Source organism: Delphinapterus leucas, chromosome 20, assembly GCF_059928025.1.
Source record: "Delphinapterus leucas isolate spDelLeu-1000000601 "Yukka" chromosome 20, BTC_Dleu_Yukka2, whole genome shotgun sequence".
In the NCBI taxonomy this organism is placed as follows: domain Eukaryota; kingdom Metazoa; phylum Chordata; class Mammalia; order Artiodactyla; family Monodontidae; genus Delphinapterus; species Delphinapterus leucas.
In genome coordinates, this window is record NC_143148.1 from 53,757,287 (window position 1) to 53,775,393 (window position 18,107).

General features: G+C 48.5%; 1 protein-coding gene across 1 annotated transcript in view; it reads right to left on the minus strand.

The window, feature by feature from the left end:
* Positions 1–494: 494 nt before the first annotated feature.
* Positions 495–18,107, minus strand: part of LOC111179696 (polycystin-1-like protein 2) — an 83,146-nt gene continuing 65,533 nt past the window's right edge. Inside the window, 14 exon segments of the mRNA XM_089902489.1 lie at positions 495–690; positions 3,767–3,770; positions 4,072–4,301; positions 4,527–4,624; positions 5,518–5,703; positions 7,329–7,466; positions 10,443–10,539; positions 11,702–11,797; positions 11,799–11,907; positions 13,109–13,217; positions 13,220–13,309; positions 16,746–16,962; positions 17,829–17,891; positions 17,893–18,053. Of these exon segments, the coding sequence (XP_089758615.1) occupies positions 529–690; positions 3,767–3,770; positions 4,072–4,301; positions 4,527–4,624; positions 5,518–5,703; positions 7,329–7,466; positions 10,443–10,539; positions 11,702–11,797; positions 11,799–11,907; positions 13,109–13,217; positions 13,220–13,309; positions 16,746–16,962; positions 17,829–17,891; positions 17,893–18,053 (1,760 nt within the window). The 3' untranslated portion in view covers positions 495–528.

Below are 18,107 nucleotides of genomic sequence, written 5' to 3' on the forward strand. Positions count from 1 at the left end.
AAAGAGAGCCTTCCAAAGGAACACGGCCCTGTTGACACCTTGATTTTGGACTTCTATCCTCCAGAACTGTGGAGCAATAAATTTCTGTTGTTTTAAGCTAGCCGGTTTGTGGTACTTTGTTCTGGCAGCCCTAGCAAACTAATATGACACCCATTAGCATCTCCTGGACACAGTTTAGGAAACCCTGAACTAGAATCATTCAAAGGCAACTCCTGACTGACCAAGAAGATGAAATAATTAGTCTGTAGAGGGGATTTCCCACCCACCCCCCTCCCCGAACTCCAGACAATATTTGTTATATTTCTAGTTGAAAATATATTTGAACAAACAGTCTATGATAGTGGTAGCAACTGTATGGAGGTATGTATGTATTTTTCCTTTTTTTTTTTTTTTGCTTGCCAGGTTTGGTAACTCTTCTATGGACACAGAAAAATATTGACCTGGAGAGATTATAGAATCACTGGTAAGTGTAGGCCTAAGATGCTGGCCCTCCCCTACTCTACAGATGATTGTGCCTGGACCAACAGCTTAAATTTGGGGCACAGCTGATACAGGTTGAGGGGCCCAGGCCTCTGACAGCAACTCAGGCTGCTCACCGCTGCTTCCAGGCTCCTGTCTTTTACATTTAATGCCCAGGAAACTGAGTATCTTCATCAATAGCAAATTGACGATCTCTCCTTCCTCCGACAGCTGCAGAGGGAGAAAGAACCATGCAACTTAGGTAGGTCCATTCTCTTTGAGGGCTTTTCTTTCTAAGGGGAAACCATGGTTTTATCGTCCAATTTGGTCCCTGCCAAAGTCACTTCACTGTTTAGTGTTGCTTTTGTGTTGGAATTGACCTCCTTCTGGGAATCCCAAGGGTGTTCACTCCTGCCTTTATCCCCACAGGGTTCCTTCTTTATCCCCAGGGGAGCGGTTCCTTCTTCCCCTCCATTGAGAATGACGAGATGCCCTCCACCCACCCCACCCACCCCCACAAAGGCTATTAGGAATTTGTGTACAAAGACCCTCATTGCTGCTGGGAATGTGAAATGGAAAACAGTTTGGTGGTTTCTCAAAATTTAAACCAAAGTAACCATATGAACATCTTGAAATAAATTTCTGGGCCCAAGATGGAGCTGCTCCTGTGCAGGGTGCCATGTCAGCAAACTGAAACTTGGATAACTTTTGTGTCTCTGTAAAGGCTCCCCTTGACCAGAAAGGCAGTATATCCAGTCAGCTAATCCCCAAACACCAGGCAAATTCCAGGCTCTATACTTATTTCCTCTTCCTTCTCATCCCAAACAAGGTTGACTCTGTGGCCCTGGCCAATCAGATACTTTCTATTTTCCGCTTCCTTGTTCATTATTCTTTACCCTGCAAAAGCTTCCTGCTTTCCACTCCATTTTACGGGTCTCTGAATGGAGACAGTCCACTTCATGAAAAGTTAAAGTTTTTTTGTCATCACCTAAATTGTTTTCTTTAGTCGTTTTTCCAGTGGGTTCTCAATCTTGGCTGTATATGCAAACCACATGGGAGATTTCAAGATACCAGTGCTTGGATCCTTCTCCTAGGAATTCTGTTTTTATTGGTCTCAGGTGTAGTGGCAGGCATTGCCAAAAGCCCCCAGGTGTTTCTAATGTACAGTCAGGGCTGGGAATCACTGATGTAATGAACAGAGTCCCACGAATCAGGAGACGTGATTCTAGTCTGCCCTTCATTTGCCATGATCTTGGGGAATTAATTTCCTCCTTCTGGGCCTCAGTTTCCCATCCCATGTGCAAAGGTCCCCTGGCCATCAGAGCAGAGGTTCTGAAAATGCAGTCCCCAGAGTGGTAGCATCACATCATCTGGAAACTTGTTAGAATTGCAGATTCTCAAGCTCCACCCCAGATCTCCCCAGTCAGAAACTCTGGGGGTGGGACCTGGGAATTTGTGTTTTGATGAGACCTCCAAGGGATTATGATTGGCGGTTTTTTGGTTTGTTTTAAACATTATATCTATCTGTCTGTCTATCTATCTATAAGTATAGTTGATTTACAATGTCAGTTTCAGGTGTACAGCATAGTGATTCAGTACCTTTATAGGTTTTACTCCATTAAAAGTTATTCCAGAGACTTACCTGGTGGTCCAGTGGTTAAGAATCCACCTGCCAATGCAGAGGACGTGGGTTTGCCCCCTGGTCAGGGGACTAAGATCCCACATGCCGCGGGGCAACTAAGCCCACACTCCGCAACTACTGAGCCTGTGTGCCACAACTAGAGAAGCCTGCACACCACAACGAAAAAGATCCCGCATACCACAACGAAGATCCCGCGTGCCACAACTAAGACCCGGTGCAGCCTAATTAATTAATTAAAAGTTATTACAGAATAAGGGCTATAATTCACTTGGGAATTATATTATATATATATATATATATATATATGTATGTATATATATATATATATATATATATATATATATATCCTTGTTGCGTGCCTATTTTATTTTTTATTTTTTTGGCCATACTGCACAGCATGTAGCATCTTAGTTCCCCGACCAGGGATCGAGCCCATGCCCCCTGCAGTGGAAGCACAGAGTCTTAACCACTGGACCACCAGGGAAGTCCCAATTGTATACATAGTACTTCGTATGTGATGCATTTTAAAGTTTGAGGACCATGGTGTTAGAGCAGCCACATAGAGCATCAGGGGCTTAGGCAGGCAGCAGCTGCAACTGTTACAGTCCCTCTTGGGCTGGCAGTTCACAAGACCAGTTCCTGGAGATCTGCTCACGGGTGCCGTGGAAAGAGCACATGCCAGAGGGACCTGGGTTCAAATCTTGCCTGCCTTGTGGGAAAGCTGATAATGTCTTCAGGCCTCATCTGCAATAGTGTTAACACCAGCGCCTCAGGATCACTGTGAAGAGGAAATAGAAGTGTGTGTGTGTGTGTGTGTGTGCGTGTGTGTGTGCACATGTAGTAATAATAGCTGTTATTACTTAGAGCAGTAATGATGGGCCTGTTTTAAAACATGCCCTGTCCCTGGTGGGTCTGCGTCCTGCTTTGATACATAGAAGCAGAGAGAGAGTATCAGTTGTTCAGAGTGGCAGGAAAACACCTATTATGTGGAAATAAGCTATTCCTGGCCTGTCCTTAATCCCAGGGGACCCCTGCCAGGTGTCCTCCTTTGGGGCTTGCTCCCTGTGTTCCTTGGTGCTGTAATAGTGCCATGGAGGAGATGGAGGTTCACATGGGTTCACTAACTCACCTGCGACTACACAGCTAACAGGAGCAGTGCCACGGTTTCAAACCTAGGGCTCTCTGACTCTGGAGCGTGCTGGGAGACACAGTGTGTGTGGGCCCTGAGTGTCCTTGCACATTCGTGCTGAGTATTCCAGGAATGCAAGGCTCTGGCGGGGCTTTACCCAGGCATCGTCTCAGGGCTGAGTTTGCAGTGAGCAACCTCAAGGGATGAGGTGACACCCTCCTTCAGACAAAGAGCAGGCTTGCTTCTGCCACTGTAGAAACAGTGAATGCTCCAAGCTCAGTGTTCCTCCTTGGTACTGTAACTCACTGCGTGGGCAAGCATCTGTCGTGGCCCTTCCTAGGGAACTGACTTCAAACACCATGAAGCTCTGCTACCGCTTTTGCTGTGAGTAATGAAATCCTTTGTCTCTGACCTAGGAGTCTTGTGTCTTCTGCCAGCATCCATGAAACAGGCTAGTGTGTTAGCTTATGAGTAGGGTAAGACCTCAGACCCTGCATAATTCTTGGTTAAGGTTAAGAGCCTTCACCACTTCCTACTTGCCTGGTGGCGGACACTTTACGTCGTACTAAGTTTCCCATCCCTGTATTGGCTCTAGTAGAGGCCACCAGGCTTGGTGCACCAGGCTGAGAATGCTGGAAGCAGGATTTCCCTTCGAACTCTGAGATTGCACAGTTTCCAGGGGCCTGAAAATATGACCTGAATGCCTCTGAATCCCCCAGCCCCTCCCCACAATGATACAATGAGCTTGGCTCAGCCCTGTTTTGAAAGCTGCACCCTCCAATCAGACCTGCACTTGAGCAAATGTCTTTCCTCTGCTGCATGTGAATCCAGTGAGCCTTACCTTGACGCACTTTGGCGATCAGTCCCCAAGGGGACCACGTAACCTCCTCCCTGGTACACAGTGAGTTAGCCCCAGATGGGATACCCTCGACGCTGGCTCTGGCTCTGGTACTGCCAAGCCTGGGAAAAGTCATTGCTGTTATTGAGGACAGAGGCATTCCAGCCTTCCCCATAGTCTGACAGGTCTTCAACATCCAGGGAATATGGCACACGGCATCCATCAAGAGAAGCCTGCAGGGCTTCCCTGTTGGCGCAGTGGTTGAGAGTCCGCCTGCCGACGCAGGGGACACGGTTTCGTGCCCCAGTCCGGGAAGATCCCACGTGCCGCGGAGCGGCTGGGCCCGTGAGCCATGGCCGCTGGGCCTGCGCGTCCGGAGCCTGTGATCTGCAACGGGAGAGGCCACAACAGTGACAGGCCCGCGTACCGAAAAAAAAAAAACAAAAAAAAAGAGAAGCCTGCAGCTGCAGGGCAAGAGTGCAAGAGCTTTCCTGGACCCTCACTTGGCAAATCTGGGCACTGCCCACCAGCTTGGGGTTCCCATCAGTGATAAAGCCTGGAGATGAGAAACAAGTGGATAAATCTAGCCATCAACATCATCTTAACACATCCCAAGCTTTCTGGCCTGGATGCTAACGTGAATTTCAGTGTGCCCGTTGTAGAATTAGCCAAGAGAGGTTCATGGCCAACCACAGACTACATTCAACCATTCATCACCATCTCCCCACCTTGGACCTGGTCTACTTCTTGCATAACTTCTCTTGGGGAATGGCAACTCCTACCCAGTCATCAACTTGGAGACCATTTATGTCCTTTCGCTCGATGCCCACATCCTAAGGGTCAACGAGGCCCACCAATAGTACCTTTTCAATGTTGTCTGCACCCACCCCGTCTCTCCATCACCTCTGCCCCCATCCCTACATCAGTCGCATCATTTTTGCCCAGCATCCTAACTTACCTACTCTCAACTCCAACTTCCAATGCAGCTTCTACCACAGATTTGATTATGTTACTGCCTCACCGAGAAGCTGTCAGTGGCTCCTCACTCCCTTAAGCACAAACTATGAGCTTCCAGAGCCTTCATGATCTGGCCCCTGTTCGTCTCTCCTGCTCTGCTTTTCGTGGGTCCTCAACTCCTACTGTACACTGAAGTCGCACTCCACGCTCTGTAGTTCCAGGAAGTATAGTGCCTCGGTGTTTCAGGCTTGCCTTTTCTCATGTTGTCCCTTCTGCCTGGCACACCATTTCTGCCTGGCCAATTCCTGCTCAGTTATCTAAGAAGGAGTTTCTCCACTCTGCATCCAGGGAGGGCTAGGGACCCTCAGAGGGTCTCTCCTTCAAAGCATATGGCTCTGTGGTTATTGGTTCTCTGTAAGGCTGAAGTTGACAGTGACCCACAGCTGTTCCCAGAAGGGAGCTGACCCATGTCCTGGGGTGGGTGGACGGTACCTGGGTGATGACTGTCCAGGTTGCTCACGAGAGTGGTGTTGGCCCACGTGAATAAGTCCTGAAAGTCCAGCACGGCTGAAAAGCCTCGGGTGAAGCTGTGCCCAAGGTGTCTGTTGAAGTGGTAGGCGCTGGGGTCCCCCTGCCCGTAGGCCACCAGGAGCAGCATCCACAGGGAGCCCAGGTGTGCTGGGAAGGGAGGCACAGCCCCTGGTCAGGCAGAGGCCCCAGCTCCTACCAAGTCCAGGGCAGGAACTGGAAAGGCACATGGCTCAGAACAGTTGAGGTCTTGTAGACCAGCCCCTCGCCCCTCTGGTGCCAAAGGAATCAGTCCTTATAAGGACAGCAGAAAGTAGTAAAGTTCACAGGCCATGAGCCTCCTGCCTGGGTTCAAATCCCAGCTCTGCCACTTCCTATCCATGTGCCCTTCACAAGTGACTTAACCCCTCTGTGCCTCACTCTCCTCATCTGTGAAATGGGGATAATTCTGTCACACAGGGTTGTGATGAGGGAGTCAACAAATTAATATTTATAAAGCACTTAAAATAGTGCCTGAACGGATTTCGGGCTGTATGAATGTTTCTTAAATAGAATTTTTTTAAAATGGGGCTCTGGGGAGTTCCCTGGCGGTCCAGTGGTTAGGTCTCGGAGCGTCCACTGCAGGAGGCAGGGGTTCAATCCCTGGTCGGAGAACTAAGGTCCCACATGCTGCATGGTGTGGCCAAAAAAAAAAAAAAAAAAAAAAAAAATGAGGCTCTGCCATGTTGCAGTGCTGAGGATAGAGCAATAAAGATGACAGACGTGTTCCCTGCCCTCATGGAGCACACCTGTAGACAGGTGAGTGTGACCTAAGGGCCCATTAGGTACAAAGATTTAGTTTAGGAGGCCCAACATCAGAATCATGTTGGGGGATGCAGAACGTTACTGAACCAGAATCTCTGGGCCCAGGGCCTGGGAATCTGCATTCTGGCACCCCCGCTCCAAGATGACTTGTTGGGGTTCTGCCCACATCTGTCTTGTTTTTCATTCTGTACGTGCAGCTCCTACGCAAGCTCCGCCACTCTGTGGTTTGGCCACATGGGCTCCCCGTGGGAGGGCAGGCCAGGGCTGCGGCAGGGTCAGCGCCCTCCTCGGAAGCAGCCCTCACCAGTGACCTGGTGGGTGGCAACTAGGGGGTATGTACTACGCTCGCCCCTCCCGAGGTCTCAGCAGGACTGAGCCCCAGTTGCCCACATGGAACCCACTCACCAACCGCCTTCCATCGGCTTCTGTCTCTGTCCTGCACTTTTTCCTACCAGTGCTTCTCAGGATCGCCTCCCAAACCAACTACTTATGCACAGATCTGCCTGTGGGGGAACCCAGACTAAGACACACAGTGAGGTTTGAAAGCGTCTGGTCAGCGGGCCAGAGGAGCCTCTCTGACGACACAGCCTTTGGGCTGAGAATTGAAGAATAAAAGGAATTAACCAGAGGAAAAGGCAGGGAGGAGGGTGCGCACATTCCAGGCAGACTAGATGCCAGAGGGCCTGGGTCAGGAGCTGCGGGACGGCAGTGTCACTGGAGCTGAGGGCACAAGGGGCCGAGAGGGGTGACCTGGGTGGGTGGAGCACAGCAGGGAGTTTGGACGTTATCTAGGGGCCTGGAAGAGCCACGGAAGGATTTTAAGTTTAGGGGAGAAGCTGGGGAGGGTAGATATCTGGGGCGATGGGCCCAGAAGCAGTGTGGGCCTGTCAGAGATTGTACCACATCTGCTCAAATCTATGTTGAGAACCAGCGAGTGGGAAGGTTGCTTGTAAGTAATCTTGGCTGCCTACCCAAGATTTCTCTGATTAAGGCAAGTGCTTTCTGTTCCTTGAGGTGGGTGGTTTTCATCTTCTCAACGTCAGAGGCCAGAGGCTTCTCGTAGATGTCCCTTCTGCTGTTTCTTCATGCTTGGAACAAGGCAGAGGGGTCTGTGAAAGCACGGGCACAAGGACAGTCCCCCAAATGGGCAGTGGAACCAGCTTGTACGTTTGCAACCAAGAGACTCCCCTCACCAGGTACAACGGGATCCACTGTTCCTCCTCCTTGGGAGCCATTTCCCAATGCTACCCTCCATGCCTCTGCCCATGCCATCCCAGTGCTCAGAATTCTGTCCCTTCTTCTCCCGCTGGAGAATTCTCCTCATACTGAAAGCACAGATGCCTTCCTCACCTGAAGTCTTACTGATTCCTGGATGCTGTCTTTCTGTGTTCCTGAACTCTAAGATGGATCCCAGTGCTTCCAAAACTTGGAAGGATGGAAGGATGAAGGTTACTAATATCTCAAAGTCCTGTTATATGTCATTCCAAGTATCTTCTTTTTCAAACCACCTTATTGACCTATAATTTTCATAATTTCACCCGTTGGAAGCGTGCAATTCAGTGATTTTAGTAAATTTGTAGAGTTGTGCCGCCATCACCACAACCTAGTTTTAGAACATTTCTGTCACCCCCAAAGGTTTCCTCATGTCCCTAAAATTGGTCTCTACTCCCACTCTATCCCCACCCTTAGCCCCATTAATTTTCTTTCTGTCTTCATAGATTGTTTTTTCTGGACTTTTCATATAAATGGAATCATATGTACATAGTTTCTTGTATCTGGCATCTTTCACTTAGCACGATGGTTTGGTGTTTGTCCGTGTTGTGTATATTAGTAGTTCGTTTCTTTTTCTTGCCCTTTCTTTTTTTTTTTTTTCTCCCGCACCACGTGGCTTGCAGGACCTTAGTTCCCTGACCAGGGATCAGACCTGGGCCCCCTGCAGTGGAAGCGCAGAGTCCTAACCAATGGACGGCCAGGGAATTCCCTGTAGTTAGTTTCTTTTTATTGTTGAGTAATATTCCATTGTACGGACATACTACCTTTTGCTTATCCATTCACCTGTTGATGGACATTTGGATTACTCCTAGTTTGGTCTATTAAGAATAATGTTGCTATGAATGTGTTGTGTGGACATATATTTTCATTTCTCCTGGGTAGATTCCTAGGAGTGGCTAAATATCTTTTGACTGTTACAAATGTATCTTTTGACTGTTACAAATGAAGCTTCTGTGAACATTTGTGTACAAGTTCCTATATGAAAATAATTCTTCATTTCTCTGGGATAAATGCCCAAGGGTGTAATTTCTGGGGTGTATAGTAAGCCCATATTTAGTTTTGAAAGGAACTGCCAAACTTTTCCAGAATGGCTTTCCCACCAGCAACGTATGAATGCTCCAGTTTCTCTGCATCCTTGTCAGCATTTGGTGTTATCACTCTTTTTAGCCAGTCTGATAGGGGTATATTGACCCATCTACCCTTTGGATCCATGCCCCTCTGTCCACCCCCACTGCTAATGCATGCCACCTCTAGTCTGGACCATTTCAGTAGTCTTCCTACTGGCCTCTGCACTTCTACTTTTGACCCAATACCTCTGGTCTCCAAGAGCAGTCACAAAATCACAAGTCCGATCATGCTGCTCTCCTATTTCAAACACTCCAAAACCCCGGCATGGCCCCAGGCCCTACAGGGCCCTGTATGACCTGCTCCCCATCCACCTCTCTGCCCTCATCTTGAAGCATTTCTTCCATGCACACACAGCTCCCCATGCTCTGGCCACCCTGTCAGTAATTGCTATAAAATGACAAGCTCTTGTCCCACCTCAGGGCCTTTGCCCATGCCCAGTGTTCAGACCCTCCCTCTCCCATCCTCTAGGAGCCACCCTCTTATTCTACCCCCTCATTCTCTCTTACAAGTCATTTTGTGCATTTACTTGTGTAATGTGTCTTCCCAGATGGGCTGTTCATTCCAAGAGCAGCAACCTGTTCCATCCAGTCAGTGTTGTGTTGCCAGGGCTGAGGCTGAGAGTAGGGATTGACTTCAAATGGGCAAGAGGGAACTTTTGGGGGTAAGTTCCAAAAAGCTGTTCTAAATCTGAATTGTGGTGATAGTTGCACGACTCTATAAATTTACTAAAATCAGTAATTATACACTTAGAGTGACTGGATTTTATGTAAGTCATGTTCCGAAGCCATTGTACTGCCTGGCACACAGAAAGTACTCCCTGGATAATTGCCAAAGGAATTACTGAATGAATATTTGATTGGTCAGGAGGCTGTCGTCTCTTTGGAGAAAAATTACTCTTTTGACTTGGGAAGATGGTTTTAATGGACTTTTTGGATCTACAAAGCCAAATCCCTATTGTAGGGCAGAAGAATACAGTCCCATGAGGAGGTCACCACACTGCATGATGATGTAGGGATGTGGGCTTTCGTTTGTTCCCGTTTTACTTTCCCTGAAAGTCAAAATCTCTGTATAGACTATTAGAGTGTTGAATCTGTTCTGTTTGCTTGTTTGTTTTTTGTAATTCTCTTATTGGAGACACCCTCAGGAGTTTTGGCTGGGAAGTGAGAAATCAGGTTGGGGGGAAGAGGGCTGGTCGTGGGCTCCTCTGACCAGTCAGCATGGCTGTGTTCCACTAAAACTCTTTACAAAAACAGGCGCTGGGCTAGATTTGGCCCCCTGGCTGTTGTTTGCAGACCTTTGTCTTAGAACCCTAATTATAGCTCCCTCACACCCCTCACGCACACAAGCTTGTTGTGTTTTGGTTGTCTGATGACCTGAGCCCTGGGGAAGAAAGCTGCTTGCTTGGGATTACACAGAGGATGAAGGCCCTTGAAGAGCGTGGACCCCATGGTGCCTCTTCATGCTTAGGTGTCAGAGAGAAGGGCTCGGATAGGGGAGGAACAGGTTGCCCAAGAGACAGAGGAAGAGTCGCTTGTCCCTGGATGGATTGGGGGTGCTTCAATAGTCAGGGTGAAGGCTGATGGGGAGCGAAGGTCTGAGGCCGGGACCACCCAGTGTCTGGGCTCCACGGGGCTTTCTCAGCCTTGTCAGGTTCCAGAGCCCTGCCTGCACCTGGGCACCATTACCTGGGCCAGAGACACGTCCTGGGAGGGGGGCCACAGGCTCCTCCTCGTCCTCCACTGTCTTCAACACCAGCGCAAAGAAAGCAGCGAACCCCAGCACCTGGAAGGCACCCACTGTGAACCCCAAGCCTGTGTTGGAAACTCCCTGTCAATTCCTGGTCTGAGCTTGGGTAGAACGGGAGCCACACTTGTGTCCTGGGCAGGAGCCATGCTCTGGGGAAGCCATCCTCTGCAGAGAGGGGACGTGGTCATAAAGGGGCAGGGGCAGGGCTTGCGTGCCTGGCCACCAACCAGGCAGAGACCAGCAAATCCTTGAGCTCACGCTGCTTCCGGCATTCTCCTGCCCTCCCACCTGCTGGCCTTTCTCCTACCCCTCAGCCTGGTGACTCACTAGCATAGCTGCTTACACCTGCCTCCTCCCTCCTTCCCTCCCTCCCTTTCTTTCCGTGTTAAGTAATTCCTTCCATTACATCGTCTGTGCACCTTCAGTGCACAAGCACAGTAGGATTCTGTGGTTTGATTGGAGAACAAAAAGGTTCAGGTCTCTGTTCTTAATATTCTCAGACTAGATTGAGGGAGGTGTCAGGAGCTGTTTAAGTCTCTGACGAAGGCTGTTCAGGGAAGAATGAGGGTGGGGGATTCTGTGATGCCTCGTAGGCGGAAGGATTTTCTCTAAATATTCCGTCACTTCTGCAGCTCCCCCGACACAGTATTCCTACTGCCTGGCTCCTTCCAGGCGGGGCTCAGGCTCTCTTTGACTCTCACTGCTCTCTTGCGTAATTTTACATTTTCAGAAATAGGAGCGTATTTCCAGTTCATGCACACATTTAATGGCTTGGTGGGTTTTTTTCTGAAGGTAAAGTTTGTGTAAGTTGCTGGCTCATCTCACAATCAAAAGCATCCTAGACCTGAGGAAATATGATATCATTCCTATTTATACATGGGGCCTAAGGGCAAGATTTTTTGGTGACCTTATTCTCTTAACCTCAGGTTTTCTCATCTGTAAAATGGAGGTGAGACCCCTCCTAAGGGTGATTGTGATGATGAAATGTCAGCATCTGGCCCTGAGGGAGCATGGGTTATCCTGGTAGTTACCTTCCTGCCCCAGGTCCACCCAGAAGCGGTGCTCCAAGTGGGTTTGTTGAATGAATAGATTGAATAGATGAAGGAACTGCTGAAGCCTAAGAGCTGGGCAGCTGGCAGGAGGGAAATCATGGGTGGAGGGAAGGAGGGCAGGAGGGCAGCCACACAGGGGTCCTGACCTTCAGGGGCTGGGTGACAAACACACTCTCCACAAAGGAGACGGCCATGGAGATGAGCCACTTGAGGGGGCTGACCCGCCCGTAGTGCAGGCCATAAGAGCATGGTGAAGAAGGCTGCCACTCCGCTGGTGGCTGCCACCAGGAGCCAGCCCACCAAGACACACCACCAGGGGAGGCCTCGAGGGGGCTTGCTCGCCTGCAGGGAGCTGCAAGAGAGGATGGGTATAATCAGGGGGGCACCATTTGGGCTCCAGTTCAAACCGTGCCCCAACCCTACCAGCTGCGTGACCTTGGCCAAGCTCCTTGACCCCTCAGACCCTCAGTATTCTCCTCTATCCTATTCTGTATTCTATCCGGTACACATACATATATTCTATTCAGGTCACCTTTATTCAGTGCTTACTAGGAGCCAGTCCCCATGCAAACTGCTTTATACAGGTTTTATCTGTTGTTCCTCATGGCAAGCCTAGAAGGCTGGTACTTAAGTTTTTATTATGAAAATTCCCCATTATACGGAAATCAGTGAGTACAGTGAACCCTCATCAACTACTTCCAACAACCATCACCTCCTTGTCAAACGTGTATCATCTATCCCCACATGCTTTCTTTTTTTTCTGGAACATTTAAAAATAAATTTCATACGTAATATAAAATCATCACCAATTATTTTAGAATACATCTCAAAAAATGGTCATTTTTTCACTGAATTATGGTGCTGTTGTTCGGGAAGAAAAAAAATTTCCCTCTACCCTTTCTAGATTCTTCTGGCTGGTCTAATTAACACGAGACAGATTAACAGGAGAAAAAAAAATTTAATTACATATATATAGGGGCTCCAGAAGAATATAAGGCTCAAGGACAAGTTAGGCAACTGAGGGTTATGTGGCATCTCAGAGAAAAAGGGGGTAGGGGTTTGGGACCTCAAAGGGGAGGAAGGCAGTTCACATGGAGATGAAAGCAAATGTTTGGTAAACAAAATGTTTGCTATGCCAGCAGTGACAATGGGACCCTGGAGAGGACTTTGGTCTCCAGGCCCTTCCATGCTTAGCCCACATGCTGCTCTTCATGGACCAGGCCCTTTTAAATTCTTCTTAGGTTTGACAGGAGATAGGCATTATCATTCCCATGTTACAGGTAAGGAAACTATGGCTCAGAGAGGATGAGGGGCTTGTCCAGGAGTGTGCAGCTAGGAAACACCACGTGAAAATGGTTATAAACTGTAAAGTGCTGTACAAAGGGCTCTAACCATCATCTGGCAAAATCACCCTGTTCAAAGTCCTCTTCCCTGAATTTGTGCAGTCCATAATCGCTGCTTCTTGGGGAGATCTGGATGAATAACCTTCCAAGGTACCGGGATGTGCTCTCCCTGCAGGCCCCAGGCTGGGAGCACCCAAGGGAGTGTATTACCTCGAGTGTGCTGGAGGCGGGGTTCCGGGCTGTCCCCCCAGGCAACCCTTCAGGGTCTGCAGCTGCCCCAGTGCCTGGGTGTGGCTCTGGCCCTGGGAAAAGCCCTGGGATGCTCCAGCTGAAGGTAGAGACACTGCCTGTAGGCACTGTCCTTCCCAGCGTCTCTTGGGCCCACCTCGGGCCTGGGGCACTGCATTTCTTCTGGAGGACAAGGGAGAGAAAGAGCATCAGCTGGTGCTGAGTGACAGAGCAGACTGTGTGCAATAGAAACAGGAGTGTTAGTAATGGCTTTCTTGTATCGATCGCTTACTGTGTGCCAAACCATGGGAAATCTGAGGTTCAGAAAGATGGGATACTTGGCTCATATGGTCAGTTAGGATTTAAATGTTCCTCTTTTAGTCTTTTATGAAGGGCATTTTCTAAATTTCCTTATACGTAGAAGAGACAAGAATGGTATACCTATTGCCCTCCTGCAGCAATTACCCACATTTTGCCAAAATTGTCTCGCCTCAGCCCTCCAATTTTTTTTTCCTGCAGTACCTTAAGCAAATCCTAGACATGTTCTCTTATCAGCAAATATTTTAATACGTACAAGATTTGAATTTGAACCCAAGTTTGCCTGTTGCCAAAGATGGTATAAGTCTTAATCGTTTGTTTTTAACTTTTTATTATGAAAAAATTTAAATTACAAAAGTAAAGAGAATGATGAGATGAACCTATACCCATTGCTCAAAATTATCGCCTCATCCTATCATCAGTCCTGTTTCGCCTGCACCCCACCCACCCTCTCCCTGTGGATTATTTTGAAGTAAATTCCAGGCCCCACGTCCTGACACTAAATATTTTAATATGCTTCTATGGAAGAAGAGTACTCCTTTTAAAAACAAAACCACAATGTGTCATTATCAATTTTTAAAACAATAATGATAGTCCTTTAATAGCGTGAAACAACCAGTCAGTGGAGAAGTTTCTCCCTGTTATCTCTGAATGTTTTTCTACAGTTCGTTTGTTCAAATTTCAGTTTCCTTAAGTTTTTTTTTTTTTTTTTTTAAAAAACAAAGGTGTTGGGCTTCCCTGGTGGCGCAGTGGTTACGAATCCATCTGCCAGTGCAGGGGACATGGGTTCGAGCCCTGGTCTGGGAAGATCCCACATGCCATGGAGCAGCTAAGCCCGCGCACCACAAATACTGAGACTGCTCTCTACAGCCTGTGAGCCTCAAGTACTGAAGCCCACAGGCCTAGAGCCTGTGCTCCGCAACAGGAGAAGCCACCGCAATGAAGAGTAGCCCCCGCCCGCCGCAAATAGAGAAAGCCCATGCGCCGCAACAAAGACCCAACACAGCCAAAAATAAATAAATAAATAAATTTATTTTTAAAGAACATTGATATTTAAAGCAAAAAAACTAAAAAAAAGTGTTTTTTGTTTTAAATTACAGAGGTAATACATATTCATTGCAAGAAAAAAACAAATTTGAACCTTTTCATTATTCCCTGAGCCTTCTAAGGGAAGCTTGGACTCTCCGGGTGGAACCAGGCCTGGGTCCCTGGAGCCTGAGCTGGGAGGCCGGTGCCCAGGGGCACATTCTCCTGGGACAGGAAGGGCCCAGGTCTGGACCAGTGTGCATCTTCACAAGGGGTGCGTGAAACTGGATATAGAGCATGGCAAAATGGAGCAACCTGACCCCAGGACCCCTCCCCGGTCACCAGTGAGAAGTGAATGAGAAAATAACAAGTGATGTGGAGAAGGCTGTGGCTCATACCCCATGTTGGTAAAGACCTGGCAGCATTGACTCTGACTCCCTCTGACTCAGGCCTCCTACCTCCCCCTCCCTCCTGGGCCTCCATCACTGAAGCCACAGCTAATGGTTCCAGCATCAACAGCCTTCGTAAGCGTTCTGGCAATGTTTCCGGAAGATACCATCATTTGCAATCATAAACACTTACTGAATCCTTGCTTTGTGTCAGACTCGTATGATCTCATTCAGTCCTCAAAACAAGCCAAGGAGCTGGGTGGATCAGCGCTTCTGTTTTATAGGGGGGGAGGAAATAGTCTCAGAGAGGTTAAACAACTGTCCAAAGTTGCACAGCTGTTTTGGCATCTGGGAGAGCCCCAGGTCTGGCCAACTCCAGAGTCCTGGTTCTAAGGCCCATGCTGTGAATGCCAAAGTCCCCCAAACCCCAAAGACCCCAAACAGGGCCAAGTGTCCAGCGTGGGCATCAGCAGAGCTACTGCAGGGACAACCTTCATGGGCAGCCCAAGCCCAGCTCTTCAGGGCTAATGCTCCAGAGTGGCTGGAACACGGGGGTCAAAGTAGGGCTGACCATGGGGTCAGCATAGGCCTGGCCAGGAGGGAGTGCTACAGTAAGGACTTGGGACCTGGCCTTGAGGACAGTGGCTCTCAACATTCAGTGTGCATAACAGTCACAAAAGTGACTGGTAAAAAATGCAGATTCCTGGCCTCACCTTAGAAAACTTAATTCACTGTATCAGAGGTGGAGCCAAGAGTCGTGAATTCAAACTCCCTAATCTATAGACCCCATTTTTATATTCTAAACAAGGTTTAGACTGTGACCAGCCTTGTGTTTTAAAAATGGCAGCATTCTTAACCCACACCATCCAATATGGCAGCCACTTGCCACATGTGACTTTTTAAAATTAAAATTGTTTTTTTTTTTTCTAGTTCCCTGACCAGAGATTGAACCCCGGCTCCCTGAGTTGGGAGTGCAGAGTCTTATCCACTGGACCACCAGAGAAGTCCCTCGAAAGATATTTTCAAAGGTGTGTATGAATTGCAAGCGAGGGTTGCAGGAGAAAGAGAAGGTGATTCTGAATTTTTAGTATTTCATAGGAATAAAGATTTCATAGGAATAACAAGGAAGAGGAACAGGTTTTTATGGGAAGATATATATGGTTTAGTTTTTTTTATAAACTTATTTATAAAATTTAAAATTAAAATAAAAAATTTAGTTCCCTAGTCACACTAGCTACATTTCAAGTGTCAATAGCTACATGTGGCTAGTGGCTGCCATATTGGTCAGTGCAGATATAGACCATTTCTGTCACTGTGGGAAGTTCTATTGGACAGCCTGATCTAAACACTGGAGGCAGCGATCTGGGTGGAAGATGGAAAGGAAAGGGGCAAGAGCAGAGCCAGAGAGACTAGCTCAAACCAGAATAATGTGCAATACATATGTGCAGCTCTTCACACAATTCATGATTTGGCAACAAGCAATGTGAAAGCAGTGCAAGAGATGCCTAGGGGCTAAAGAGCACATGGTTGGAGACCCTGTTGTGAGCTCAGAGGTTGGGTTGCTCCCCTGAGGAAGGGACACATCAGCCAAGAATAAAGTCTGAGTAGGCATTGGCCAAGTGAAGAGAGGAGAACGAACATTCTAGATCAGAGGACAAGCATGTGTGCAGGCCTTAGTGGGAAGGCAGCTTGGCGTTGTGTGGAGAGCAGGATGCCTGTGGTACTGCGAGGGAGGCGGTGGCAAGTGGTTGGAGTGGAGGCTGGTGAGGGAGACCCCCAGTAGGACTTCTTGACTCCCTCGTGATAGTGATACAGACGTGGCCCTCGGTCCTGCATCCACCTGGCTCCAACATGCCCCCTCTCGGCCCAGAAATGTTAGGACTCACCTTTCACTTGCACAGACCCAAGAGTGAGTGTTAAAGGGCCCCCTGTCTGGCTGGCTTCCTTCCAGAACACCTGCCCTGCTTTGTTCTGCTGACAGACGACGTCTTCCACCAAGGCCAGCAGTTGGTTGATGTCCATTGAGTTCGCGAAGTCCCAGCCGGAGCAAGGGGATGGCACCTTCAGAGCTTTGAACAAGGAGCTGACGAGTCTCCACAAATCCTGCAATTCACCCAGGGGGAAGGGGACGTGAGCTACAGGTGAGGGGGCAGCAGAGTGGTCAAGAGCACTCGCCCTGGGGCTGGACAATCTGGGTCTGAATCCCAGCTCTGCCTACTGAGACATGACGTTGGACCACCCTGAGCTTCTGTTTTGTCCCCCATAAAAATCCCTCTTCTAGGATTTCAACTGATACATTCCAGGCTGTATTCCTTGAAGTGTGGAACACAGTAGGTGCTCAATAAATGCTTAACGTGTGCATTAATGCAGAGGGAATTCTTTCTGTGTGCTTCCAGCCTGCAATCTGTTTGAAAGTATAATATTTTGTACATAGTAGGTACGCAAAAATGTGTGTGCATGTGTGTATATGTTGTAGGTGTTTGCGTGAATATATGTGCCGGTGTGTACACGCATGTAAACATGTGTATGTGGCATGTGTGCAGGTTGTGCAGGTGTGTTTTCAGGTGTGCATATGTGTGTACATGTGCACACATGTACATGTAGGTGTGGGGTGTATGTCTGTGGATGTGTACACGTGGCATGTGTGTATGCATTCATGTGTAGGTGTGTGCATATGTGTACATGTGTGCACTGTGCAGATATATGTGTATATGTGTGTACACTTGCACATGTGTACACGTTTGTAGGTGTGTGTGTGGTGAATGTGTGCACGTGTGGCATGTGTGTATGCATGCATGTGTAGGTATATGTGTGTACTGTGTGCACATATGTATATGTGCATGTGTACGCAGTTGACAAATCTTAGTGACTGATGCTGTCCGACAACGTGGGTTGTAGGCCTCAAACCCCAGTCCCCCCCCCTTCTGCCCAGGCTAGAGCTTCCCACACTGCCGGGGTTGAGGACCCGCCTTGGTCACTGCCTCAGGTGTCAGAAGACCATCCTCCACAGGCTGTGGTGAGGGGGCCAGGCTGAGGGGGCCCCCCATCCCATTTCCCAGCGTTCTGCTCCTTGGTTACCCAAGGACGGGTGTTCCAAAAAATCTGAACGATCAGGAGGTTGATGGGAAACATGAGGAGCCCAATCCAATCATCCAGCCCAATCATCACTTCCTGCCAAGTGAATTCGATTTTACCTGGGGCAGATGGAGGGAAGGGGTCAAGGGGAGAGTCCCCTCCACCCCTTCCAG